Here is a 25,544-nt window from a genome sequence, read left to right on the forward strand (position 1 = left end):
TGGTTACGTGAGCAGCTGCGGAACGAAAGGTCCTTAGTTCAAATCTTCAATCGAGGGAAAATTTTAATTTTTTATTTCCAGTTTATGTGACAAACTCTTATGTTTTCATCACTTTTTTGGGAGTAATTATCACATCCACAAGAAAACCTAAATCGGGCAAGGTAGAAGAGTCTTTTTACCCATTCGCCAAGTGTACAAGTTAGGTCGGTCGACAACATATTCCTGTCATGTGACGCACATGCCGTCACCAGTGTCGTATAGAATATATCAGATGTGTTTTCCTGTGGAGGAATCGGTTGACCTATGGCCTTGCAATCAAATGTTTTCCGTTCCCATTGGAGAGGCACGTCCTTTCGTCTACTAATCGCATTGTTTTGCGATGCGGTCGCAAAACACAGACACTAAACTTATTACAGTGAACAGAGACGTCAATGAACGAACGGACAGATAATAACTATGCAAAAATAAAGAAAGTAAAATTTTCACTTGTGGGAAGGCTTGAACCATGGACATCTGACCTCTTTATCTGCAGCTGCTCACGCTACCACGAAACCACGGCGCTCCTGAACCCACGACCTCCGTAATGTTTCATATGTGACCCATGGACTACTCAGTTTGTATATTTTGCTTATTTTTTCACAGTTCCACACAACTTCTTCCTGTTTTCTCAGTTGATCTGTGTTCGGTTTATCAAGGCCTATCCACTGTGCCAAGTTATAACTAAATCTGAGGGGGGTGCGATGGGGAGGTTCCCTTGTTAGCCTTAGATGAAAAGGAAAAATGAAAACAAAATTTAAATACCTTTTTTTTCCTAGAAACTCATGTTTTACAGAATATGATCGAAATTTCTGCTTCCATATTAGCAGATAGTTCACATGGTCGAAAGAATGATTAAGTTGCCCACCAAAAATTTCATATTGTTTTGTGAATGAGTGTTGAGCTTAAATAAGTGTTGTGAAGAACTCTTTGCCGGTGCTGATTTCCGCGCAATCGTTGCTGATTGGCAGCCATTATATGTCCGCAGCTTCTGAATTGTGAATTTCCGAACAGTGGTGTATTTATGTATTCCACTCAATCTGTGCAATTCCCGCTCAGATTACACAGTAAACCGAATGGTAATCTTGTACAGGACAAACTTTGCTTCAAGAAATACAACGCCGTAAGAATGTTGGATTCTAGTCCACTGCGCTATTTGTGCTTTATTGAATGCAAGAAAGCCCTCACATACAGGAAGGTAAGGATTGCCCGCTATTATCGTAAACTCCGGCCTGAGAGCAGATTCTCGCTGAATAAATGTGGGTGTTCTTGGTTGTTCCTGTGATGACAGCAGGACATCGACGCGTATGTTGACAGAGACCGCACAGAGTAAGGGAGAGTTGTATAGTATCCCCGATACAAGATTACCATAGCGTTTACTGTGTAAGACGGGTTAAGTTTTTTGATTTTACTAAGTAACTGTAGTGATCAATCGGAATATTAATATACTATTCTCTTACATCCACACATGTTCCGTGAATAGCACGGTGTAATGATTTTTGTTTTTTATTTGTAGTATTTAATTACATCGAAAGTAAAAGAGCTGCAATTACAAGGCTTGTAGAATGTGTCTTGCAATATGGGCCATTGTCTTTTCTGTGGTAATAGCAGTTGTTAATGATACAATTCACTGATACTGTTGTATAATAATAGAGCACATAACCGTGGGAAATTATTATTGCTATTTCATCTCAGATCCGCAATATTTAGATCATTGTTTTACAGAAATCGCAAATAATATACAAAATATTCTCCTGATCTACACATCTAACATATGTCCAGCCTCTAGACTTGGTACACAGCACACAGTCTTCTTCAGATGACTTCAGGCACACAGTGCACCGTTCAGTCTCTTCTATTGACCCATTATTTCCAAAAATTCCGGTTTTCTTCGACGCTTTGTAAATAGCTTTCCATGGTCACCATTTGTGTCTTTATTTTATTTTCGAACACTTGACGTAAGTGCAGCTTTCTCGAGTCTCTTTCAAACTATTTTTTCTGCTTTTAATCTCTTCTCTTTGGTGGCGATCTGTTTCTCTTCTAGTTGTTAAGAACGCTTTAGCTGCCTCCCTCATGCATCATTTTGTTAGACACAACCTTGCTCACAGCCATTTTCACGCACTCTCCATTCCATTTTCCTCTTAATTTTTTCTTATTTTCCTTCACTGCAATCTGAAAAGGAGTGACAAGAAGAAAATATAATTTAAGAATTGAAATTACTTCTGCCCTATATAGAGAGACAATCTGGTGATCGGTACTGCAGCACAAACATCCAGCAGGATCTAGTCACATTGAACCTTATTTTCTAGCCGGCCGATGTGGCCGTGCGCTTCTAGGCGCTTCAGTCTGGAACCGCGTGACCGCTACGGTCGCAGGTTCGAATCCTGCCTCGGGCATGGATGTGTGTGTTGTCCTTAGGTTAGTTAGGTTTAAGTAGTTCTAAGTTCTAGGGGACTGATGACCGCAGATGCTAAGTCCCATAGTGCTCAGAGACAGCCTTATTTTCTAGAAATTATCATGAAACTTTTGGTAGATGTCATATCTGACGTATCATTAAAAACCGAAGTACAGCAACGAAATTAATTACTTGCCTTAAAAACGGCTACCACAGGCCTCAAAATACAGTCCGTGCGCTAAGAGCTACAGCAACATCATCAAGCACTCAGAGCAGAAAATGTGCTAAAGGGGGGAAGAAGATATTCGACAAGCATGCGGAAAGGGAAATCACAGTAATGGCCGGTACTGTAAGCCGACCGATACTGCATGATTCTCCCCTATACAACGCCAAGAGTAGAACTTCCCTCAGCTGCCGGCCACAGTGACCGAGCGGTTCTAGGCGCTTCAGTCTGGAACCGCGCTGCTGCTACGGTCGCAGGTTCGAATCCTGCCTCAGGCATGGCTGTGTGTGATGTCCTTAGGTTAGTTAGGTTTAAGTAGTTCTAAGTCTAGGGGACTGATGACCTCAGATGTTAAGTCCCATAGTGCTTGGAGCCATTTGAACCATTTTTTTTTTGAGCAGAATTTCGTAGTACTGTAGTTGATGAACACCAAGTCGTGCCAGAAAGTTTCTACAAGATGTTGATTCTTGTACCTCGGGTGAAAAGTAGGGCAGTAGCTGTATCGAGTAAACGACAGGTGAAGATATGGAACCAAAAGAGAAACTAATCCACTCCTGTTAGGTTATTATTTGCGCGAAAGGGGATGATACCTGGACACTTGCTTACTTAGGTCAATACCCTACTGACCCACTTAAACCTAACATTATTTTTGACGAGTAATAGTTTTTAATCCAGTAACAGTCCTGTGCTGCGGTAATGTGAAACTATATTTAAGGTTAGCGAAAAAATCGAGGAAGGGTTGGTGGTGGAATATGAGTAGGCACTTAAAGCCATTCAGGGTAGCTCAACAGGAAAAAAACCAAGTCTGCGAAAGTCAGGGATCTGGATTTGGGTAACGGTACAGAACGCAGTCTGTACTATTGATGCCCGTCCGTCATGATGACTAGCCCGCAACAAAACACGACACTAATAAAAACTGACAGAAGCCGCATATTGAGAAGTGCCAAAATGCTTACAACTGCTGCCTCTGCTTCAGGAATCATCAACCAGCTGGAGTACCTACAGCAGCTGGGCGTTGGTGCCGTGTGGCTGTCGCCCATCTACCAGTCGCCCATGGTGGACCTCGGCTACGACATCTCCAACTACTTCGAAATTGACCCAGTCTTCGGCACGATGGATGACTTCAATGAGTTCAGGGACAAAGCCCATAGTCTGGGTAAGCAGCCGACTCTTTTCTGGGAAGTCCTGTACATTTACGTTTTGCTTACGGTTTAATCACCACAATCGTTATCTGATGTCATGTTCTTAAACAGCCGCTATATCTATTAGTTAAAGTCTTTAATTATGTATTTAAGCACAGTGGATGAAGTATTAGTCACCCTCAGGAAACATCACGCTAGTTCCGTGTTACACCGCCACTAACCCTATGTAATGGTCTCAGTTCGGCGAGGAAGAATGTCCATAAGTTTCTTCAGGTACACCATAGCCAGCTGAAGCCACTCTAATAAAAAAAAGAGCCACGAGGCACCACGTAGGAATTATCTGAATGGGACAGAAATTGATAGATGTGATGTCCATGTACAAACAAAGACATTATTACAGTTTCAGGAAAACTGGATGATTTAGTCAAGAGAATGAGCGTCATAAATTGAGCAAGTCAATAACACGTTCGTCCACCTCTGGCCCTTATGCAAGCAGTGATTCGGCTTGGTATTTATTGACGGAGTTATTGGATGTCTTCCTGAGGGATATCGTTCCAAAATCTGTCCAATTGATGCTTTAGATCATCAAAGCACCAAACGTTCTCAGTTGGGTGGAGATCCATTGACCTTGCAGGCTAAGGTTTGGTTTGGCAAGCACAAAGACAACCAACAGAAACCCTTGCCGTATCCGGGTGGCCGTTATTATGAAGAAATGCAAGCCAAGGATGGCTTGCCATGAAGGGCAACAAAACGGGAGTAGAATGACGTACCACTGTATTGTATGGCTGCCACGAATGACAACCAAAGGGGTCCTCTATGAAAAGAACTATCACTCAAGACCTTCACTTCTGGTTGTCATGCCGTATGGCGGGCGACATTTAGACTGGTGTCCAACCGCTGTCCGGCCTTGAATCTCTTTGAATGGAGTAGAGTTGTCTTCGGCGATGAGTCAGGCTTTGAAATGAGCACCGATGACCAGCAAAGACGTGTATGGAGACACCCATATAGCGGTGAGATGCCATCTGATTGTTGCCTGCCATGTGACCCTACAGCCAGGAGTGATGGTCCGGGTTCGCCATTTCATTTCATAGCAGAACCGCTTTGGTTGTCGTTCTCGGCACCTTTACAGCAGAGTGGTCGACGGTACTCTACTCTCGGTTTTGTTTCCTTCATGGCAAGCTATCCTAAGCTTACATTTTAGCAAGATAATGTTCGCCCGCGCAAGGCAAGAGTTTCTACTGCTTCTCCCGGTGCTTGCCAAATCCTGCCTTGGCCAGCAGGGTTGCCGAATCTCTCCCAAGTTGAAAACGCTTGGAGCATTATGGGTAGGGCCCTCCAACCAGCTCGAGATTTTGACCATCTGACACGCCAATTGGACAGAACTCGACACGACATCCCTGAGGAAGCACACAACATCCTTGTCAATCAGTGCCAAGCGGAATAATTGCCTCCATAAGCGTCAGAAGTGGAGCAACGTGTTATTGACTTGCTGAATTTGCTACGCTCTTTCTCTTGAATAACTCATCCAACTTTCCGAAATTCTAATCATTTCTTTGTTTGTACATGAGCATCGCATCTACTGATTTCCATCCCATATTGATAATTCCTTCGTGGTGTGTTGTGCTTTTTTTTCTCAGAGTGTAGTCTCAGACAATATCTGTGAGATTAAGATCCGGGATTTAGCGGTCCAGTCGAACTGCTGTATGGTACCAGAGTGCTCGGTAAACAGAAACGAGTGCATGTTACCCTGGAACATCATCACTGTTCTCACTGTTCTTGTAAGACTGGAGTGACCACAGCATACTCATTATGAAGATGGAAAAGAAAGGACAACTCAGGGTAACCTAGAAACTTGAAATACACAGTCTGGTTGATGTTCACTGTACTCTGAATGAGTAAGCCCAAGTATGGCACGAAAAGCGTGTCAGAAAAAATTACATAGGGATCTCCGGTCTGAACTACACAGTGGGTTAAAAGACTCATTGGTTCGCCAGTGCACTTGACGCCTTGTATCATTTGGAAAGAGGCAAAATCGTTGTTGTGGCGTAACAAGACAGCTACGCCACACTGAAGTAGCCGAAAGGCACGCGTAATCTCACTTAGGCTAGAGAAAGGTCTGAAACAGGATACGTAATAAGTGGTAACAAGAAAAGTACGTAGCTGCTATAATACTTAACTTTTAATCCATTATTGGTGTACAGCATTCCTTGATGATACAAGTGAGACTCTATCTTAAAATGGTTAATGGCGCCTTGCTAGGTCGTAGCCATTGACTTAGCTGAAGGCTATTCTAACTGTCTCTCGGCAAATGAGAGAAAGGCTTCGTCAGTGTAGTCGCTAGCAAAGTCGTCGTACAACTGGGGCGAGTGCTATTCCGTATCTCGAGACCTGCCTTGTGGTGGCGCTCGGTCTGCGATCACACAGTGGCGACACGCGGGTCCGACATGTACTAAATGGACCGCGGCCGATTTAAGCTACGACCTAGCAAGTGTGGTGGCTGGCGGTGACACCACAATCGTGACTTTTCACATCACACTACAAGCCTCTGATCAGTTGTTGTCCATTTTCTGTGTAGCTTTACGTCCAGCTTTATGTGTCAATACGAGATAGGGCCTTGTGTCACATGCTCAACTCGAAATGTCCATTGCACCTAGTTCCTATGCCAATGCTCGCTCAAAAACTGGTTGAGCTGGATCTGCTTTCATTGACTGCAAAAGTTTATGATGGGTTTGAAACCAATTTTATTGACAAGCCGGAACATTCGTATCAAGTCCCTGTTGGTTACATCCACTGTTCTTTGTTCTTACGTCGTATTAACGGGCTGCGAATAGTACACTGTTCTTTGTAGTCTGCTTTGACACACCAACAAATCGTCCAATTTCATTCACGATGTGATACAGAGCACGTCCATACACGAGAACTCCCGTGCACTAGTTTTTTACGTCTCCGAGACAGCCCATCTTACAGCAGCGACTCTGTATAGTGGACTGCTAGATACACACCTCTTCAGTGGCATGACTGATCAGCAGTGTAGTGTGACATTAAGGGGGGTAGGACGTCAAACGGGCCAACTTGGAGCAGGAGAGGCATCACACGACATTTTAATTTCCAGTGTCTATACTTTTACAAATAAATTCATCAAACTTTGTCAGCATCACCAGGAAGGATTCAGGATTCACACCCATTGCAGTGGAAGTTAGAAAACATAACAAAATAAATTTTTTTACGTGCGAAATTTCATCATTTTTTCAGTTACTAATGGCTGCATTTGTTGCAATAGGTACACTTTTGTTCTTAAGTTAGAGAGATTCTTCGATGAATTTTGCACAGCATACATACCATACTCACAGGTGTATGAAACTCTAGAATTTATTTAATTTATGAAAAAACGAATGAACTGTTATATTTTAAACTTCATGTTTAGAAAAAACACAAATTTTTTACTTAATTACCTCAATTTTTACCACAGTTGTTAATAGATTTGGAAAATTCTAGAGTTTCATACACCTTTATGTATGGTTTGTATGTTGTGCAAAATTTATCGAAGAATCTCTCTTACGTATGAAGAAAAGTGTACCTACAGCAAGAAATGCTGCCATTAGTAAATGAAAAGAATGAAGAAATATCACATGTAAAAAAAAATTATTTCGTATGTTTTCGAACTTCCACTGCTAAGAGTGTGAATTCTGAATCCTTCCTGGTCAAGCTGACAAAGTTTTATGAATTTATTTGTAAAAGTATAGACACTGGAAATTAAAATGTCGTGTGATGCCTCTCCTGCTCCAAGTCAGCCCGTTTGACGTCCTACCTCCCTTAAGCTCTGGTACCAGTTTTGCACCATGTACAGCGCTCCAAAGCGACCACAACACTCTTTTAAGGGGGTGACTAATATTTTGTACTGGGATGTTGTATGGAAAGTTGGTACGTAAGCCTGCGACAGACGAACCACAGTGTTGTGTTTCCGAACTGAAAAGCAGATCTACGGAAAATCACGGCAATATCATCTGACATGGTCTTAGACTGTTCAGCGGTGGCTACAGGGAGATGTGTGTGCAGGCCTCCAGGTGATGATGGACTACGTGGTGAGCTACACGAGCGACCAGATCGAGTGGTTCCAGAAGTCCCTGAGGAGGGAGGACGGCTACGACGAGTGGTACGTGTGGGCCGTGGGAGAGCGCAACGAGTCGGCCCCGCACGGCTACAACGTGCCTTCCAACTGGGTACGTCACCAAACACGGTCTCACGTTACTGATTCACTAGCGTCTCACTCTGTCAGTGCTCTCTAGACACTCGTGTATAACGTTCATTTGTTAAGCCCAATAAACATTTAGGAAATGGCATGGAGTTTTGTTAGATGACATCACTGTTGCTGACATACGTCATTCCCACTTTACGCCGTTAGTATTTTAATATGTGCTATTGCAGTTTCCTCGCTATTTCATTCTCAGGCACAAATACAGGGTTGGTTCAAGAAGTAAAGCAAACACATTTTTTTCTAAAAGTAAGTTGGTTTTATTCAGGAATCCAAGACATTATTTTATTCCTCAAACTTTTGGCTGCAAAACACTATTTTCCAATGTACACTACTGACCATTAAAATTGCTACACCACGAAGATGACGTTCTACAGACGCGAAATTTAGCCTACAGGAAGAAGATGCTGTGATATGCAAATGATGCTAATCAGAGAATTCACAGAAGGTTGGCGCCGGTGGCGACACCTACAACGTGCTGACATGAGGAAAGTTTCCAACCGATTTCTTATACACAAACACCAGTTGACCGGCGTTGCCTGGTGAAACGTTGTTGTGATGCCACGTGTAAGGAGGAGAAATGCGTACCATCACGTTTCCGACTTTGATAAAGGTCGGATTGTAGCCTATCGCGATTGCGGTTCATCGTATCGCGACATTGCTGCTCGCCTTGGTCGAGATCCAATGACTGTTAGCAGAATATGGAATCGGTGGGTTCAGGAGGGTAATACGGAATGCCGTGCTGCATCCCAACGGCCTCGTATCACTAGCAGTCGAGATGACAGGCATCTTATCTGCATGGCTGTAACGGATCGTGCAGCCACGTCTCGATCCCTGAGTCAGCAGATGGGTACGTTCGCAAGACAACAACCATCTGCACGAACAGTTCGACGACGTTTGCAGCAGCATTGACTATCAGCTCAGAGAACATGGCTGCGGTTACCCTTGATGCTGCATCACAGACAGGAGCGCCTGCGATGGTGTACTCAACGACGAACCTGGGTGCACGAATGGCAAAACATCATTTTTTCGGATGAATCCAGGTTCTGTTTACAGCATCATGATGGTCGCATTCGTGTCTGGAGACATCGCGGTGAACGCACATTGGAAGTGTGTATTCGTTATCGCCATACTGCCGTATCACCCGGCGTGATGGTATAGGGTGCCAATGGTTACACGTCTCGGTCACCTCTTGTTCGCATTGACGGCACTTTGAACAGTGGACGTTACATTTCAGATGTGTTACGACCCGTGGCTCTACCCTTCATTCGATCCCTGCGAAACCCTACATTTCAGCAGGATAATGCACGACCGCATGTTGCAGGTCCTGTACGGGCCTTTCTGGATACAGAAAATGTTTGACTGCTGCCCTGGTCAGCACATTCTCCGGATCTCTCACCAACTGAAAACGTCTGGTCAATGGTGGCCGAGCAACTGGCTCGTCACAACACGCCAGTCACTACTCTTGATGAACTGTGGTGTCGTGTTGAAGCTGCATGGGCAGCTGTATTGCACACGCCATCCAAGCTCTGTTTGACTCAATGCGCAGGCGTATCAAGGCCGTTCTTAAGGCCAGAGATGGTTGTTCTGGGTACTGATTTCTCAGGATCGATGCACCCAAATTGCGTCAAAATGTAATCACATGCCAGTTCTAGTATAATATATTTGTCCAATGAATATCCGTTTATCATTTGCGTTTCTTCTTGGTGTAGCAATTTTAATGGCCAGTAGTATATATATGCCCGCATGATACCACTCTACTGATCGCCTTTCTGTATCAATAACACCCCCCCTCTCCCCCCCCCTCTTCCACGTACTGCTTTCCGCGGAGTGTGCATCCTTTTCATAGAGACAATATTTGGAAGCTGGAACTTGTGAGATCCGAGCTGTAGGGTGAACGAGGAAGAACAGTTTATCGAAGTTTTGTGAACTCTTCTCGAGTGCGCTGACTTTTGTGAGGCCTTGCGTCGTAGTGGAGGAGGAGACGTTCGTTTGCACTTTTGTGGCCACGAACACGCTGAAGTTGATTCTTCGATTTCCTGACGGTAGCACAACACACTTGAGTGTTATTAAACTTCCTGGCAAATTAAAACTGAGTGTCGGACCGAGACTCGAACTCGGGACCCTTGCCTTTCGCGGGCAAGTGCTCTACCATCTGAGCAGGAGAGCTTCTGTAATGTTTGGAAATTAGGAGGTAGTGGCAGAATTAAGGCTGTGAGGACGGGGTGTGAGTCGTGCTTGGGTAGCTCAGATGGACGCCTGCACGGTAGCTCAGCGTTTTCGGTCAGAGGAGCTGATTGGCCTTTGTAATAAAAAGACTGAGTGGAAAGGTCAACAAAACGAACTTGACGGGATATCATGTGACGTCCGCCACGACCAAACACAACGATAAACAACCAAAAAAAAAAGATGGTACAGCACTTGCCCAAGAAAGGCAAAGGTCACGAGTTCGAGTCTCGGTCCGGCACATAGATTTAATCTCCCAGGAAGTTTCATATCAGTGCACACTCCGCAGCAGAGTGAAAATCTCATTCTTGAGTGTTATTGCTTGCACGCTGAGGGAGGACAACAAACAGTGCAACCCCTTCAAAGTCCCAGAGACCGTCCCCATGACTTTGTCGGCTCAGGGTGTGGCTTTGAACTTTTTCTTCGGAGGAGGAGTGGTGTGGCACCACTCCATGGATTGCCGTTTTGTTTCCAGTTAGAAGTGATGAACCCATGTATCATCGCCTTTGTTCGACAAAAAATTGTCACGATTAGACTCGTCGCGCGATAGCAGATCCGCATATATGGTCCATCGTTGCTCTTTATGGTCTTCTGTTAGGCGGCTAGGAACCCAGCAGCCACATATATTTGAAAACGCCAACTGATAGACGAACGTGTCAGAACAACCAACAGCCACGTCCATTTGTGCTGCGAGGTGTTTGATTGTCATCCGTCGATCACCTCGAATGAGACTGTCCAACATTGCAGGTCTATTGACACAGAGAAAACATGGGTTTAGAAAACATCGTTCCTGTGAAACGCAACTAGCTCTTTATTCACATGAAGTGTTGAGTGCTATTGACAAGGGATTTCAGATCGATTCCGTATTTCTGCATTTCCGGAAGGCTTTTGACAGTGTACCACACAAGCGGCTCGAAGTGAAATTGCGTGTTTATGGAATATCGTCTCAGTTATGTGACTGGATTTGCGATTTCCTGTCAGCGAGTAAAACAGAAGTGATTTCTGGCGCTCCCCAAGGTAGTGTTAGAGGCCCTTTGCTGTTCCTTATCTATATAACCGATTTGGGAGCCGTCTTCGGTTGTTTGCAGAAGACGCTGTCGTTTATCGACAAATAAAGTCATCAGAAGATAAAAAAAACTGCAAAACGATTTAGAAAAGATATCTGACTGGTGCGAAAAGTGGCAGTTGACCCTGAATAACTAAAAGTGTGAGGTCATCCACATGAGTGCTAAAAGGAACTCGTTGAACTTCGGTTACACGATAAATCAGTCTAAGATAAAAGCCGTAAATTCAACTAAATACCTAGGTACTACAATTACGAACAACTTAAATTGGAAGGAACACATAGATAATGTTGTGGAAGGCTAACCAAACACTCCGTTTTATTGGCAGGACACTTAGAAAATGTAACAGACCTACTAAGGAGACTGCCTACACTACGCTTGTGCGACCTCTTTTATAATACTGCTGCACGGTGTGGGATCCTTACAAGATACATCGAAAAATTTCAAAGGAAGGCAGCACGTTTTGTATTATCGCGAAATATGGGAGAGAGTGTCACAGAAATGATACAGGATTAGGGCTGGACATCATTAAAAGAAGGGCGTTTTTCGTTGAGATGGAATCTTCCCACGAAATTCCAATCACCATCTTTATCCTCCGAATGCGAAAATATTTTGTTGACACCGACCTACATAGGGAAGAACGATCACAACGATAAAATAGGGGAAATCAGAGCTCGTACGGAAAGATATAGGAGTTCATTCTTTTCGCGCGCTATACGAGATTGGAATAACAGAGAATTGTGAAGCTGGCTAGATGAACCCTCTGCCAGGCACTTAAATGTGATTTGCAGAGTATCCATGTAGATGTAGATGAGTGACAGCTATGTGCGGCCGACCGCCTAACGGGAGATCGGACAGTTCCGCGCGACTTTGTTGTCATGATCACAGACGCCTCGTCCAACGACTCACCGTGCTTTTGATCACTGCCAATTCTCCGTAGTCTTTCTCCAAGCGCCTCTGAATTTCTGCAATGCTCTGGTTTCCCGCCAAAAGAAACTCAATGACAGCTCTCTGCTTGGACAGCACTTCTGTTACAGATGCCACTTTGAAGGCTATGTATAACGCCAGCACCTATCGGAACTTAATGAAACTAAAGGGGCTGAAACTGGAGTATTTCACAATGTCGCCCCTCGTAATTTGTGCTGGCTTAAGAAGGCTTGTCACTTTATAATTTTACCTGTGAGTTCATAAGAGACTATGACCCACGGTTTTAATGCCCTGAAAAATTTGCGTTTATAAGATATCTAACCCAAAAGCAAAGAAACGCATCTGTTAACTTTGTTGTAGATTTCATAGTAACAAAGAAATTTCTCACAGGACAGTGGAATAATTAAAGGGGGGTTTAATGTAAGGCAAACCAAGACAAGAGAAACCGAAACCCTTAGAATAGATCTCTTGTAGCTACTATGAATTACATCTTGCAGGTGTAATTCGTACAACACAAATCTGTTTGCACCCTATATTCTACAGCATCTAATGAACCGGAAAGATTTTTCTCTAGTGTGATAGGAAAAATATCGAAGTCTCCGTTGCTTCAACGATGTGCCATGAAGTTCCATGAACTTACTTCGCTTTTAAATTTCATTTAAAGAAAAAGATAGTGCCATCACTGCTGAAGGCAATGCATTCCCTCCTTGTTTAAAATACAGTGAAAAGTAGTTCGTTCAATAAAATTTTTCTTAAATGAACTCATGTAAAGTTTTGAATAAAGATCCGACGGGCGAAAAACAAGTTCTAAGAAAGCCTGATTATAGTAAAATAAATATATATTGTTCGGAAAATGAATAAAAAATCTCATGTTTCTGACACAAGCGCATTCTTGCGGACCACGTGACTTTACATGACCTTACATATCAAAAGACAAGGAATATCACCCCGTATTCAAACTAACGCTCATTACATCATTTAATGAATGGAAAAGCAATGAGTTAATCAACTCAGAAACCCAGTTGACTGAACAAAACTTGGAGACTGATTCCTATTCTTTCTAACGAAACTGTGAACTCGAACGAACAACTAATGTTGCCTGCTTTGAATGCAACTGCTAAATATATTGCGCAAATAAATTTGATCTTCCACAAAGCATCACTATACGAATGCAATGCAAGCAGGCCATTATCTCACCATAATCATGAACGATGTCGTTTGAACGTGCCCATTTCTTTGTCCCAAGGCAAGGCGTCTTTACTAAACAGAATATGTCCAGCATATGTAGCCAGACGTGCTGGTGTTTACCGTGATTGTATGATGTAATAAGCATCTGTGAGCAATATGTATATGGACATGGCCTTTTGCATAAGGAGCTGTATATTTTTAAATATTTTAGCGATGACAAGTCTTTTATTACGTGCTGATTTTTATCAACTTGACGTCTTATGCGTGAGGTTCAGCTTAAATGAACATGTTTCACAAAAAAAAAGAGTGTTTTAAGTCCTGAAGGTGACAGCTAAGTCTGTTGAAACACGTCGTCTTAAAAAAAGAAATGTTTTATGCGATCTTGGTTGTTGGATGGTTTTTAACAATTGAACTAAACAGCTCGACACGTCCTCACAAAACCAAACGGAAGAAAAGTGTATATGGTTTGCCCGTTTACCATGCAGCAGTCACTAACCGATTCCGCCAGCCATGCGTTTCTGTCGGCTGGCTCACGTCAGAGTTTAGGCGAGTTGCTTAAGTCATGCCTTGCAGTTCCCATCCAAGGATTAGAAGGATAGTGACAAAGGCTCTTTGAGACAGACAAGAACTTATCGATGCACGTAAGTACATAGCATTAAAGGTGTCTAACAGCAGATGACTTTGACAGTGTATCGTATAAATCAAATAATAAATGACAAGAACTACAACGTATCAGAATTGAAGCCTATGCATGAGCAACCTGCATGACACACAGCTCAGTAGTTTCGGTGTTGGTTTGACGATGCCATGTCAAGTTTGTAACCGACTGTGTAAAGCAACAGTTATAGATGTGTAGTGCCATGAATCTAATGTATAATATCTATTATGTTTTACAATATTGTCTATGTGGTAGACACCATTTTAAACTTCAAAGCCTGCCAGGTGATGAAATTCACTAGCTGATCAAAATTATCTGAATACCTACTAATATAATGGGCGTGACCAGCGTTCGCCTTGAACGCTTATTGGGGACAGTTTCAATGGGTTATCTAAATGTCTATGGAAGAATGGCAGCTCATTCTTTCTCAAGAGCCGAAACCAGAGAAAGTGTGTTCATACCCGTCCACATTTGCCGTTTTCTTAAGCACAATTTTCAGGGTATTGCAGGCGATCTGTTTTAATTGTTAAAAACCGTTCAAAAGCTAGGCTCGCACAAATTTTTTTAAAATTGACGACGACCGGTTTCAACAGTCACTGATGTCATCTGCAGTCTTTATCACATTTTTGTTGTAAAACATTTTCATTTTACGCAGAACCTTACACACATGACGTCAAGTGGATAAATAAACGTTTGTCACCGCTAAAATATTTAAAAACATTAAGCACCTTGTCCAAATGACCATTTCCATACACATATTGGTCACAGATACTTTTTACATCATACGGCATATGTAATCAGCTGTGCTGTTCCCAGAATGAGATTTTCACTCTGCAGCGGACAGATTAAAACTGTGTGCCGGACTGAGACTCGAACTCGGGACCTTTGCCTTTCGCGGAAAAGTGCTCTACCATCTGAGCTACCCAAGCACGACTCACGACCCGTCCTCACAGTGTCAATTCTACCAGTACCTCCTACCTTCCAGACTTCACAGAAGCTCTTCTGTGCTTGAGTAGCTCAGATGATAGAGCACTTGCCCGTGAAAACCGAAGGTCCTGAGTTCGAGTCTCGGTCCGGCACACAATTTTAATCTGTCAGAAAGTTTCATATCAGCAACACTCAGCTGCAGAGTGAAAATCTTATTCTGGGAACATTCCCCAGAGTGTGGCTAAGCCATGTCTCCGCAATATCCTTCCTTCCATGAGTGCTGGTTCTGCTAGGTTCGCAGAAGAGCTTCTGTGAAGTTTGGAAGGCAGGAGATGAGGTACTGGCAGGATCGAAGCTGTGGGGACGGGTCGTGAGTCGGGCTTGGGTAGCTCAGATGGTAGAGCACTTGCCCGCGAAAGGCAAAGGTCCCGAGTTCGAGTCTCGGTCCGGCACGCAGTTTTAATCGGTCAGGAAGTTTCAGGTGTGCTGTAGTGTTCCATATTTTTATGATGTAACAAGCATCTGTGACCAATACGTATGAGGACATGGCCTTTTGTACAATGTTTTACTCTTTTAAATATTTAGCCATGACGAACGTTTATAATATGCTGAGTTTTGGCCACTTGACATCTTGCGCATGAGGTTCAGCACAAAATGAATATGTTTTAGAAGATGTTAAGACATGAAGATCACCGTAATAACTGCTGAAACCTATCGCCTTAAATAATTTTTTTTGCGTTCTTGGCTTTTGAATGGTTTTTTAACAATGTTGTGTAGGTATTCTACAAACCCTAACCCTTCCATCGGGTCGCTACAGGGCATAGTGTAATTCATCACTGCAAATCCTTTTTCAGTCATCCACCGTTCAGCTGCGTCGCTCTTTCCACCACCTCGTGCACCACTTGGCACTGGCTACAAATCTGTTTGGCTTATGAGGAGCTGCCCCGCCATTGTACCCCATTGTTTTTAACTCTCTACGCATAGTCATTGTGCTAGCTGGACTGTTAGTAGCAGATTTAACTCAAAAACCACTCCTTTCGCAGATTTCAAGTGTTTTTTTATGAGCACCCAATGCTCTATACGATACAACATTGCAGGGTCTGTGTTATTCGGAATTACTATGCGAAGTGCCTGTGTACATGCATGCACATCCAACGGAACAAGCACTGCAGCGACTGCAGCGACTACAGTCGTTATTAAATACGTTAAATATATTCGTAACCGTGAATATGGGTAACCATCAGCTGTAGAATGGAATGACAACATTGAAAATTTGTATCGGACGAGACTCGAACCCGGATTTCCTGCTTATCGCGGTCTGTCGCCTTACCATTTGACTATCCGTGTACGACTCACACCCAGATCCAAACTTCAGTATATCGTCAACCATGTGTCTACAGTCTGTATTCGTACAACCGTTATGCATATTCCCGTACAGGTGAGACATTTCACTTGAAAGTCGCTTACCCGGTATCGCCGGATAAATACTCTGTTGCAGTGCCTGAGTTATTTCGATTTGCGATGCAATGAGCCGAAGGTCCACTCGTGTACCCTTGATGACTGGGCGACACAGAGCTGTACGTCTCGCCTGCGCCCGTCAACACTGCATTGTACTGTTGATGACTGGAAACATGTTGCCTAGTCGGACGATTCTCGTTTTGAATAGTATCGAGCGGATAGGCGTGTACGGGTATGGAGACAACTTCATGAATCCATGGACCCTGCATGTCAGCAGAGGACTTTTCAAGCTGGTAAATGCTATGTGATGGTGTGGGGCGTGGGCAGTTGCAGTGGGATGGGACCCCTGATACGTTTAGATACGACTCTGACAGGTGGCACGTACGTAAGAATCCTGTCTGATCATCTGCATCCATTCATGTCCATTGTGAATTTCGACAGCAACTTTAATAGGACAATGCGACACTCCACATGTGAAGTTTGCTATAGAGTGGCTTCAGGAATACTCTTCTGAGTTTAAACACTTCCGCTGGCACCAGGATGCACAGACATGAACATTATTGAGCATATCTGGGATCCCTTGCAACGTGCTGTTCAGAAGAGATCTCCACCCGCTCATACTCTCACGGATTTATGGATCGCCTGCAGGATTCATGGTATCAGTTCCCTCCAGCACTAATTAAGACATTGTGTATTGTTTCAAAAACAGTTTAAATTTAAAAAAATCAGTATAGTGTATTTAAACCGGGGACTTAGAAACGACGGAGAGGCTTCGTCCCGCCGTAGCCCTCAGTGGTTCACAACCCCACAACAGGCCACAGCAGTCCACCGGCCACACCGCCACCCCACACCGAAATTTCAATCACCAACTTTCTCTTCCGAACGCGAAAATATTTTGTTGATACCCACCCTCATAGGGAGAAATGATCATCATAATAAAATAAAAGAAATCAGAGCTCTAACGGAAAGATTTAGGTATTCCTTTTTCCCACACGCCATTCGAGAGTGGAATGGTAGAGAAGTAGTAAGAAAATGGTTCGATGAACCCTCTGCCAGGCACTTAAGTGTGAATTGTAGACTAACGATGTATATGTAGATGTAAAAGCCAGGATTATTGTGTGGTTTGGTCCTCAGTGGACTCTCCCGGGAACGTCTCATACCAGACGAGTGTAGCCCCAAATGTTTGCGTGGTAGCGTAATTATGGTGTCGCCGACATAGTGTAACTGAGTCGGAATAAGGGGAACCAGCCCGCATTCGCTGAGGCAGATGGAAAACCGCCTAAAAACCATCCACAGGCTGGCCGGCACACTGGACCTCGACACTAATCCGCTGGGTGGATTCGTGCTGGGGACCGGCACGCCTTCCCGCTCGGGAAGCGGCGCGTCAGACCGCACGGCTAGCCGGGCGGGCTACTTAAGACATTGGTCGAGTCCATTCCACGTCATGTTGCGGCACTACTGCGTGCTCGCGGACGCCCTACATGATATTAGGCAGGTGTACCAGTTTCTTTGGATCTTCGCTGTATACTGACAACACAGTAATCCTTGCCTAATTTTTACACGGGCGGGTCCACCTCTCGTAACATCTTTCGCTCAATTCCGCGTAACAAAAGGGTGTCCGGATACTTTTGTTCAGATAGTGGATTTAAGACATTTTCCCTCCTTGTTTTATCTGTTTTCCGTCAGTAACATTTCTGCAGATCTGTAACATAATGTGTAACAGGAAGCGTTAAGTAGAACATAAGTCTTTCGCCAGTGGCATCTGAGTGAGAATGTTCTGTGCTGTTCACAGCTGAGCCTGTTCCGTGGGTCTGCGTGGGAGTGGAGCGAGGAGCGCCAACAGTTTTACCTGCACTCCTTCACCGTCAACCAGCCGGACCTCAACTACCGCGACGACGGTGTCGTCCTCCAGATGAAGGTAAGCACTACAGTGTTTTGTGAACCACCGGCGTGTCTGAAAGGGCGAACTGGCACTTGCACCGGTACTAAGTGCCGACACAGAAATCAATCCAATTGTCGTAATAAATGTTTCTGGGGTAAGAATTGTTGCGAGAGATATTAGCAAATGTAACTTATGTACGAGGGCAGCTGCCCATAAAACTTTCGCCCATCCATTCTTGAATATCAGTCTTCCGTGTAGTCTCATTGCCAAACAGAATTAAAACAGTAGGTAGAAGTGGTTAAACGAAGTCTTTTTGTTATTATTATTTATTTATTACACCATTTCAGTTCAGTTTCTGCCGTCTTATGGATAATGTAGGATGCAAGTTACCCGACGCATAAGATGAAATAAGAGACTTTATGGGATGTATTGACAAATAACTCGTGACAAAGTGAGACCATTCTCATCAGTTTCTATTTTCGAACCGTGGCCCTTGGGGTTAAAACATTGTGCGACTGTGCCGCTACAGGTAACTGATACATTGCAAACCGACCGAAAATCACATTTTTTGCTAAGCAATAACGCAAAGTATTGGAGAAATCTGGAAGATTTTCCATTAAGTTCGTGGGGCAAATATTTACACTGTTCCTTTTACCTTAAATTCAGCTATTATCTTCAATTCCATCTTAAATCTTTGCCATTTAAAACAGTTTGCGCCATAGAGCTATAAAACTTGAAGCACAATATCAGTAATTCAAGTCATTAATGTACTGTAGCCATCTCATGACGGCAAGTAAGCATAAAATGCCATCAGTTCAGTGGTTGGCAGTTGTTTCACAGTTTATCTTACCGTATAGCCACAATAATCTCAACGTGACAGATACTGACGAAATAACTACATTTATTATATAGGATGTTACAACTAAACATAAAACAAAGTTGAAGGGTGACTGCCAACATAAATATGTATATAGTGTTCTAGGCTTTCTTCCTCCTTCAAATTACAATAAAGATCCAAGCTTACGGTGAAAATCTCCTGCCTTTTCGTCAGGTAAAATTGGGTGTCGTCATTCGTCATACTGACAAAGATTATGTTGATGTCTGCAATGCTAGTGGCGCACTTGATGCATAAATAACTCAGCATATTTCTCTACACCCTCTCAGCAATTTACGTATCAACGAGCACCATGAGCGTCGTAGATACGGACTTAATCTCCGGCAGCATGACGACAGTCATTCATTTCTGTCAAAAACGTTTTATTGATGGGACACTCTTAACCTGCATCCTCTGCATGAGGCCCCTCTGGTGTTGGAGACCCTATCGGTAGCTGCACTACTGCCGGTATATCGTCTGCTATATCCCTCTCGCCGCACGGACAGTGCTACTTTAAGGCGGCGTCTCACAACGTCCCATCTTTTTCTTTATCCAATACTGAGTTTTGCTTTCTTGAACTGGTAACATAGGGTAGGAAGGGATTCTTACCCACAGTGAAAGTAGCCGCCCTAGGGCATAAACCCTGAGGAAAAATCCCAGTCCTCCACGTTGGGGGTTCGGCAGGGGGTCGGCATCCCACACCGGTAAAAACAGGTTTTGTTACGTTTCCAAGACATAATAAAACAGTCGGATGGATCAAAAGTCATCGACACTGGTTCACAATAAGGACTCTGATATGTAGAACATGGAATGTCGAGTGGTTATCAGGAAAAATTGAGAAGGTAATTAAAGAAATTGAAGTACTGAACACAGATATCCTGTTAATGACAGAAACGAAAGGAAAACGATCTGGACAAGAAGTAATTGGACACTACATTCTGTTTTGGATTGGAGTGGTAAAAGCTGAAAGACCAAGATCTGGAGTAGCAGTTCTTATTAAAAGACAAATTAACTGGAAAGAAGTGGATGGAAGGATAATCAATGTAACAATAAAATTCGTGAAATAAAACTGAAATTAGCTGGGGTGAACAGCCCAAAGAAGATGCACCTGACGAGAAGGAGCATTTTCTCGATGACTTACAAGAAGCGGTTGACGAATTTCCACATGGACGTGAATTGTTAATAATGAGGGACTTAAATGGACGAAATGGATAAGATTAAATGAGGACGTTGCAGGACCGTGAGGAGAGGATGTAGAAAATGATAACGGAAGGAGGCTGATGAACTTCTGTATGGTTCAGAAGTGTGTTCACTGAAATTAGCTGGGGTGAACAGCCCAAAGAAGATGCACCTGACGAGAAGGAGCATTTTCTCGATGACTTACAAGAAGCGGTTGACGAATTTCCACATGGACGTGAATTGTTAATAATGAGGGACTTAAATGGACGAAATGGATAAGATTAAATGAGGACGTTGCAGGACCGTGAGGAGAGGATGTAGAAAATGATAACGGAAGGAGGCTGATGAACTTCTGTATGGTTCAGAAGTGTGTTGTTATGAATGGCCAATTCCAGTATAAAGAAATACATAAGTACACTTGGGCCAATCTGTTAAGGAAGCTAAAATCAATTATAGAGTACGTAATAGCGCGGAGGCAACGGATAATTAAGGTCCAATATGTAAGGGTAAGAAGAGAGTGTGTCTCCGATCATTTTATACTTATTCCAGAAAGTGATTAGACCAAGATGAAGCAGAAGGAGAAAGGGGAAGATCCTGGAAGTAGAACTATACAGGATTCTATACATGCGATACGTCTGATATATGAAGAAAGTGTGAAAAGTTTGTAGCAGGAAAGATCAAATCTAAGACTGGATGTAGTGGAGAAGGACTAGAGTGCTAATGAACTATACAGTTTCCTGAAACAGACAGTCAAGGAAGCAGTGAAGGAGGCTTTAGGAAGGGAAAGGGAAAAAAGAGTAAGAACAGAATGGGTGACCACGGAGTTGTTGGACATGGATGAGGAAATGAATAAACTATATCATGTATAGTTAAGCTTTGGCATTGAAGTGGACTGGGATAGGTACAAGGTATATAAAAAGATCGCTAAGAAACTAACAACGAAGTGTAAAGAGGAGAAATGGGATGGAGGATGATAAGGAAGATGAAAACGGATAGCAATCTCGCATCTACAATACAGCCTATAACTACGGATATTGGAAAAAGCGCTTTGAAGAACTTGTGCTAGAAAAAAGAAGAGACCACGTGATAAAAGTCTGCAACAAAAGCAGTACATTAGGTAAAATAGAACTTGCACTAGAGGAAGAGGTAAAGAGATGCTGGAAAAGGCAAGAAATGGAAAGGCAAGTGGACTGGGAGGAGATGTGATGGAATAGTGGAAATATCGGACCCCTCAGATGGTGAGACTTATGTATCAACTGTTCAGTCAGATAGATGGCAGAGGGAGAGGAAATACGTAACAAGAAAGTTGTGTGTGTCATACATATCTCCTATCCACAAAAAAGCAAGCAAGTAGCACCCAAATAATTATAGAGCATTTAGTGTTATGGCTTCTATGAGCCGATTTTTTAGTGCTTTACTGAAAAACAGGTTGGAGAATGAGATGGAAAGGTGCGAGAGAACAGGCAGGTTTTATAGTGGACGGTCTTGTGTGGATCGTACTTCTAGCTATGGATCATACTTTTAGCCTCAAACAAATAAGTGAGAAGGTGTATTCTAGGGGCTAGGAAATACCCCTAATATTCGTGGCTCCAGAAAGAGCGTGTGATTCTGTATCCATCAACGGACTATGCGAAGCGATGGAGTATATACATGTAGAAACACAACAGATATCCCTAATTCAAAGTATATACCACCAATCTTACGCAGCAGTTAAAGTAGGGAGTAAGTTGAGCGAGACGTTCCAAACGTCGAAAGGACTTAGACAGGGCAGCAGTATGTCACCGACCCTATTTTAAGTACATATGTAGTATGTATTGGAACTGTGGAATCAGTCATGCGGAGGTACGGGGTTTCCTTTCCAGCATTTTACTATCTACTCATTATTATTTGCTGATGATCAGGTACTGATAGCACTAAGGTCAAGGATGTCAAATTTATGAGCAAGAATTGATGGAAGCATTTGAACCGTTCGGGCTTAGAATAAATATAAGCAAATCAAAATATCTAGTTGTGGATGGAGATAGAGGGTATATAGCACTGCCGCAAGGAACTCTTAAAGCTGTAAAGTAGTTTAAATACTTCGGATCGATTATTCATTCCTCGGGAAGTTCTGAAGCAGATGTGGATCACAAGATCCAGCAGGCAAGAGGAGCAATGAAAATGGTATATGGAGTTCTGTAGAGCCGGGAAATATCAAAAGAACCAGAAAATAGGATTCTTAAAACAGTAGTGGAAAGTATACTAACATACTGGAGGATGGACCATGGGGGAGCGGCAGAGAAGTAAATTTCAGGCAGTAGTGATGGATGGAACAAAGAAGGCAGCCAGGACATCCAGGACAGAGTGGAGAAGAAATGAGGAAATTAAGAAAGATAAAGAATATGGAACAACCAGTGGTACAAAGAACCGAGAACGGAGTTCTTCAGTGGTATGACCACGTACGGCGAATGAAGCAAGGACGACGGCCAAAAGCAATCCTGGCTGGAACGGTCGCCACCAGGAAGAAGGAAGTGTGGACGGCCGATACAAACATGAAGAAAGGGAGTAATTGGAATGATTCGAAAGAGACATCTAATAGAATAAGACTGCCATGATTATGAAAGCCGGCGAATGGGAATATAGGACAACTTCTGAAGAGTGGAGAAGCCCTTATAAGTGAGTAAGAATTTCTGTTATCAGTAGACTTGGCAAAAATATGGACAATATCTCATACAAGCGTACTGTCGCAACAAACTTCGTTCTCATAAGAACAGAACTTAATGTACGTAAAGAAGAATATATCTCACTATGTTGATAATGAGAGATAAAAGTGATACGGAATGGTGACAGAAACGAGGTCTACAGTTCGTAACAAGGGATAAGTTTCTTGTTCCACCAACATATGGCAACCAACTATATTCATCCAACATGTACTGGAGTCACATTTGCAGAGTAAGGATATGCATAATAACGATAATAATAGTAGCAGTAGTGGTAGTAGTAGTAGTGGTAACAGTGTTAGACCTCTGATCATTCGCCCATTTATATAAAATTTGTAATAGGCAACAACACATATTTTAAATCTAAGCCAAAATCGTTACTCCTGGAAAACTTTTATTTTATAAGAGAATTTTTACTTAAAACTAGTAGTACTTATAGAACAGAAGACAAAAACATTTACCGCTGTTTCACGGGTAACATGAATAATGTCAAAGCTTACATGTTCTTTTTACTACATTTAAGGCACTATGGTGTTCAGTAATTCACACACACACACACACACACACACACACATACACACACACACATTCATTTCAACTTAGAACGTACAACTGACCTTATTGGAATTCAGGAATACGTTGTTACGGTACTATTTCAGAGACTAGCCTTGTAAACGACAATCCAGCTCTTCTTTTTTATTTGATGTACTATGAGCAAAAATAATTGCAGCCAGATACATTTTCTTTAACATTTTATAAGCGTAGTGTATTAAATTTCATATTAATAGCGTATTGTTCTCATATTCCATATTAATTACTTTTATACACACCGTCATGCACTGATGGACACACACACACACACACACACACACACACACACACACACACACACACACGTGGACACACAATAATTAAAAATCAATCTGAATACAACTCTACAGCGTAGCTGTGAGGTCACCGTGAATGACTTTCTTTTGGAGGATCCGGGTTCAGTTCCCAGTACTGCCAGGTTTGTTTCCTTGGTGGCAGGACCGTAATGGGGAGCACTCAGCCTCGTGATGCCAATTGAGGAACTACGTGAAAGCTCTACAAAGTCGACAACGGCGGGGAGAGCGGTGTGCTCACACGGCGGGGAGAGCGGTGTGCTCACCCCATGTCCTCCATACAGCATCGGAATGGCGGCGCATGTTACACGGTGACAGGGTGGCCGTTCTAAGACAATTGTGCGTCTTCAGTTAAATTAAAAGTAAAATGACCCGATTACGACAAGAAACGCCTCAAATCGCTATACAGAAGTTTCTGTTAATATGACAATTATACAGGGTGGTCAGAAACCATTTCTAGGGCTTGTAAGGATATCTCAGGGTAGGTTGTGCTAAGAAGTAATTCGATATGTTGCGCCGTTTTCGAGTTAATTAGCATTTAAGTTAGCCAATCAGGTCGTCGAGCACAAATTGAAGTGGCCCGCCAGAGTTGGTGTCGCCAAACGATTTGTTTTGTTTTAGGGCGGAAAAACAACTAGGGTCATACGCGCCCATGTCAAAATTATAGAACACGAAGACAATGAGAGGAGTTAAAAACGACTACACGTCAATCCCAATCGACGGAAGAGAAGACAGCCGAAAAATGGGACGTAGAGAAAGGTCTATAAAATACGCCATAGAGAAACGGAGGACCAGAACTAAAAATTAAATGGCTTTCACCATATTGCTCGACGGATAAAAAGTAAAACGCGGTCAACAGCCCCCGTGTCCGCGTGTCCTTCGCTAAAACGGCGATAACTCAGATGGCAAACACAAGGCCACTCCCGGCGGAGGTTCGAGTCCTCCCTCGCGCATTGGCGTGTGTGTTGTTCTTAGTATAAGTTATTTTAACTTAGTTTGCATAGTGTGTAAGTCTAGGGATATGCAGTTTTGTCCCACAGGAATTCACACGCATTTGAACCTTTTTTGGCAAACACAAACGAGAACGTAAGCGGTTAAAAAAAGTGCATTCCGTCAGGAAATGGTGGACCGTCAAAAGTTGAGCTCATGGCACACAAAGTGGTGGGGGAGCACCAATTAACAAATGGCGATGGCTAAAAAGACAGTGCCCAATATGCAACCTACTTAAAATGATCTCCTCGCGGGGAGAGGGTCGAGATGAGTTCGTCCAAGCCGCTGGGAGAGACATAACTGTACATGGGACGGTATTAAGAATCGAACCCGAGCCAAAGGCTGAGGAGACCCGTACGTTTTAATCTACGTTAGAGAACAAGTGGCCCTAACTGTATGTGGTGGGCCACTTGAAACTGCGTGCACCACGGCCTGATTAGCTATCTTTAATGCCAATTAATTAGGAAATGACGGAACGAATTCGAATTTTTTTCTCAACAATTATTTTGTTGCACAACTACACCACAACGTCCTTACAAG

The 25,544-nt window shown here is 43.1% G+C and overlaps 1 protein-coding gene across 1 annotated transcript in view; it reads left to right on the plus strand.

Moving 5' to 3' along the window:
• LOC126465611 (maltase 2-like) overlaps positions 1-25,544 on the plus strand; it is a 105,885-nt gene that overhangs the window by 42,124 nt on the left and 38,217 nt on the right. Inside the window, exons 2-4 of the mRNA XM_050096321.1 lie at positions 3,631-3,810; positions 7,853-8,016; positions 18,289-18,414. Coding sequence (XP_049952278.1) covers positions 3,631-3,810; positions 7,853-8,016; positions 18,289-18,414 — 470 coding nt within the window. The remainder of the gene's footprint in view (positions 1-3,630; positions 3,811-7,852; positions 8,017-18,288; positions 18,415-25,544) is intronic.

The sequence above is a fragment of the Schistocerca serialis genome, chromosome 1 (assembly GCF_023864345.2).
Source record: "Schistocerca serialis cubense isolate TAMUIC-IGC-003099 chromosome 1, iqSchSeri2.2, whole genome shotgun sequence".
Lineage (NCBI taxonomy): Eukaryota > Metazoa > Arthropoda > Insecta > Orthoptera > Acrididae > Schistocerca > Schistocerca serialis.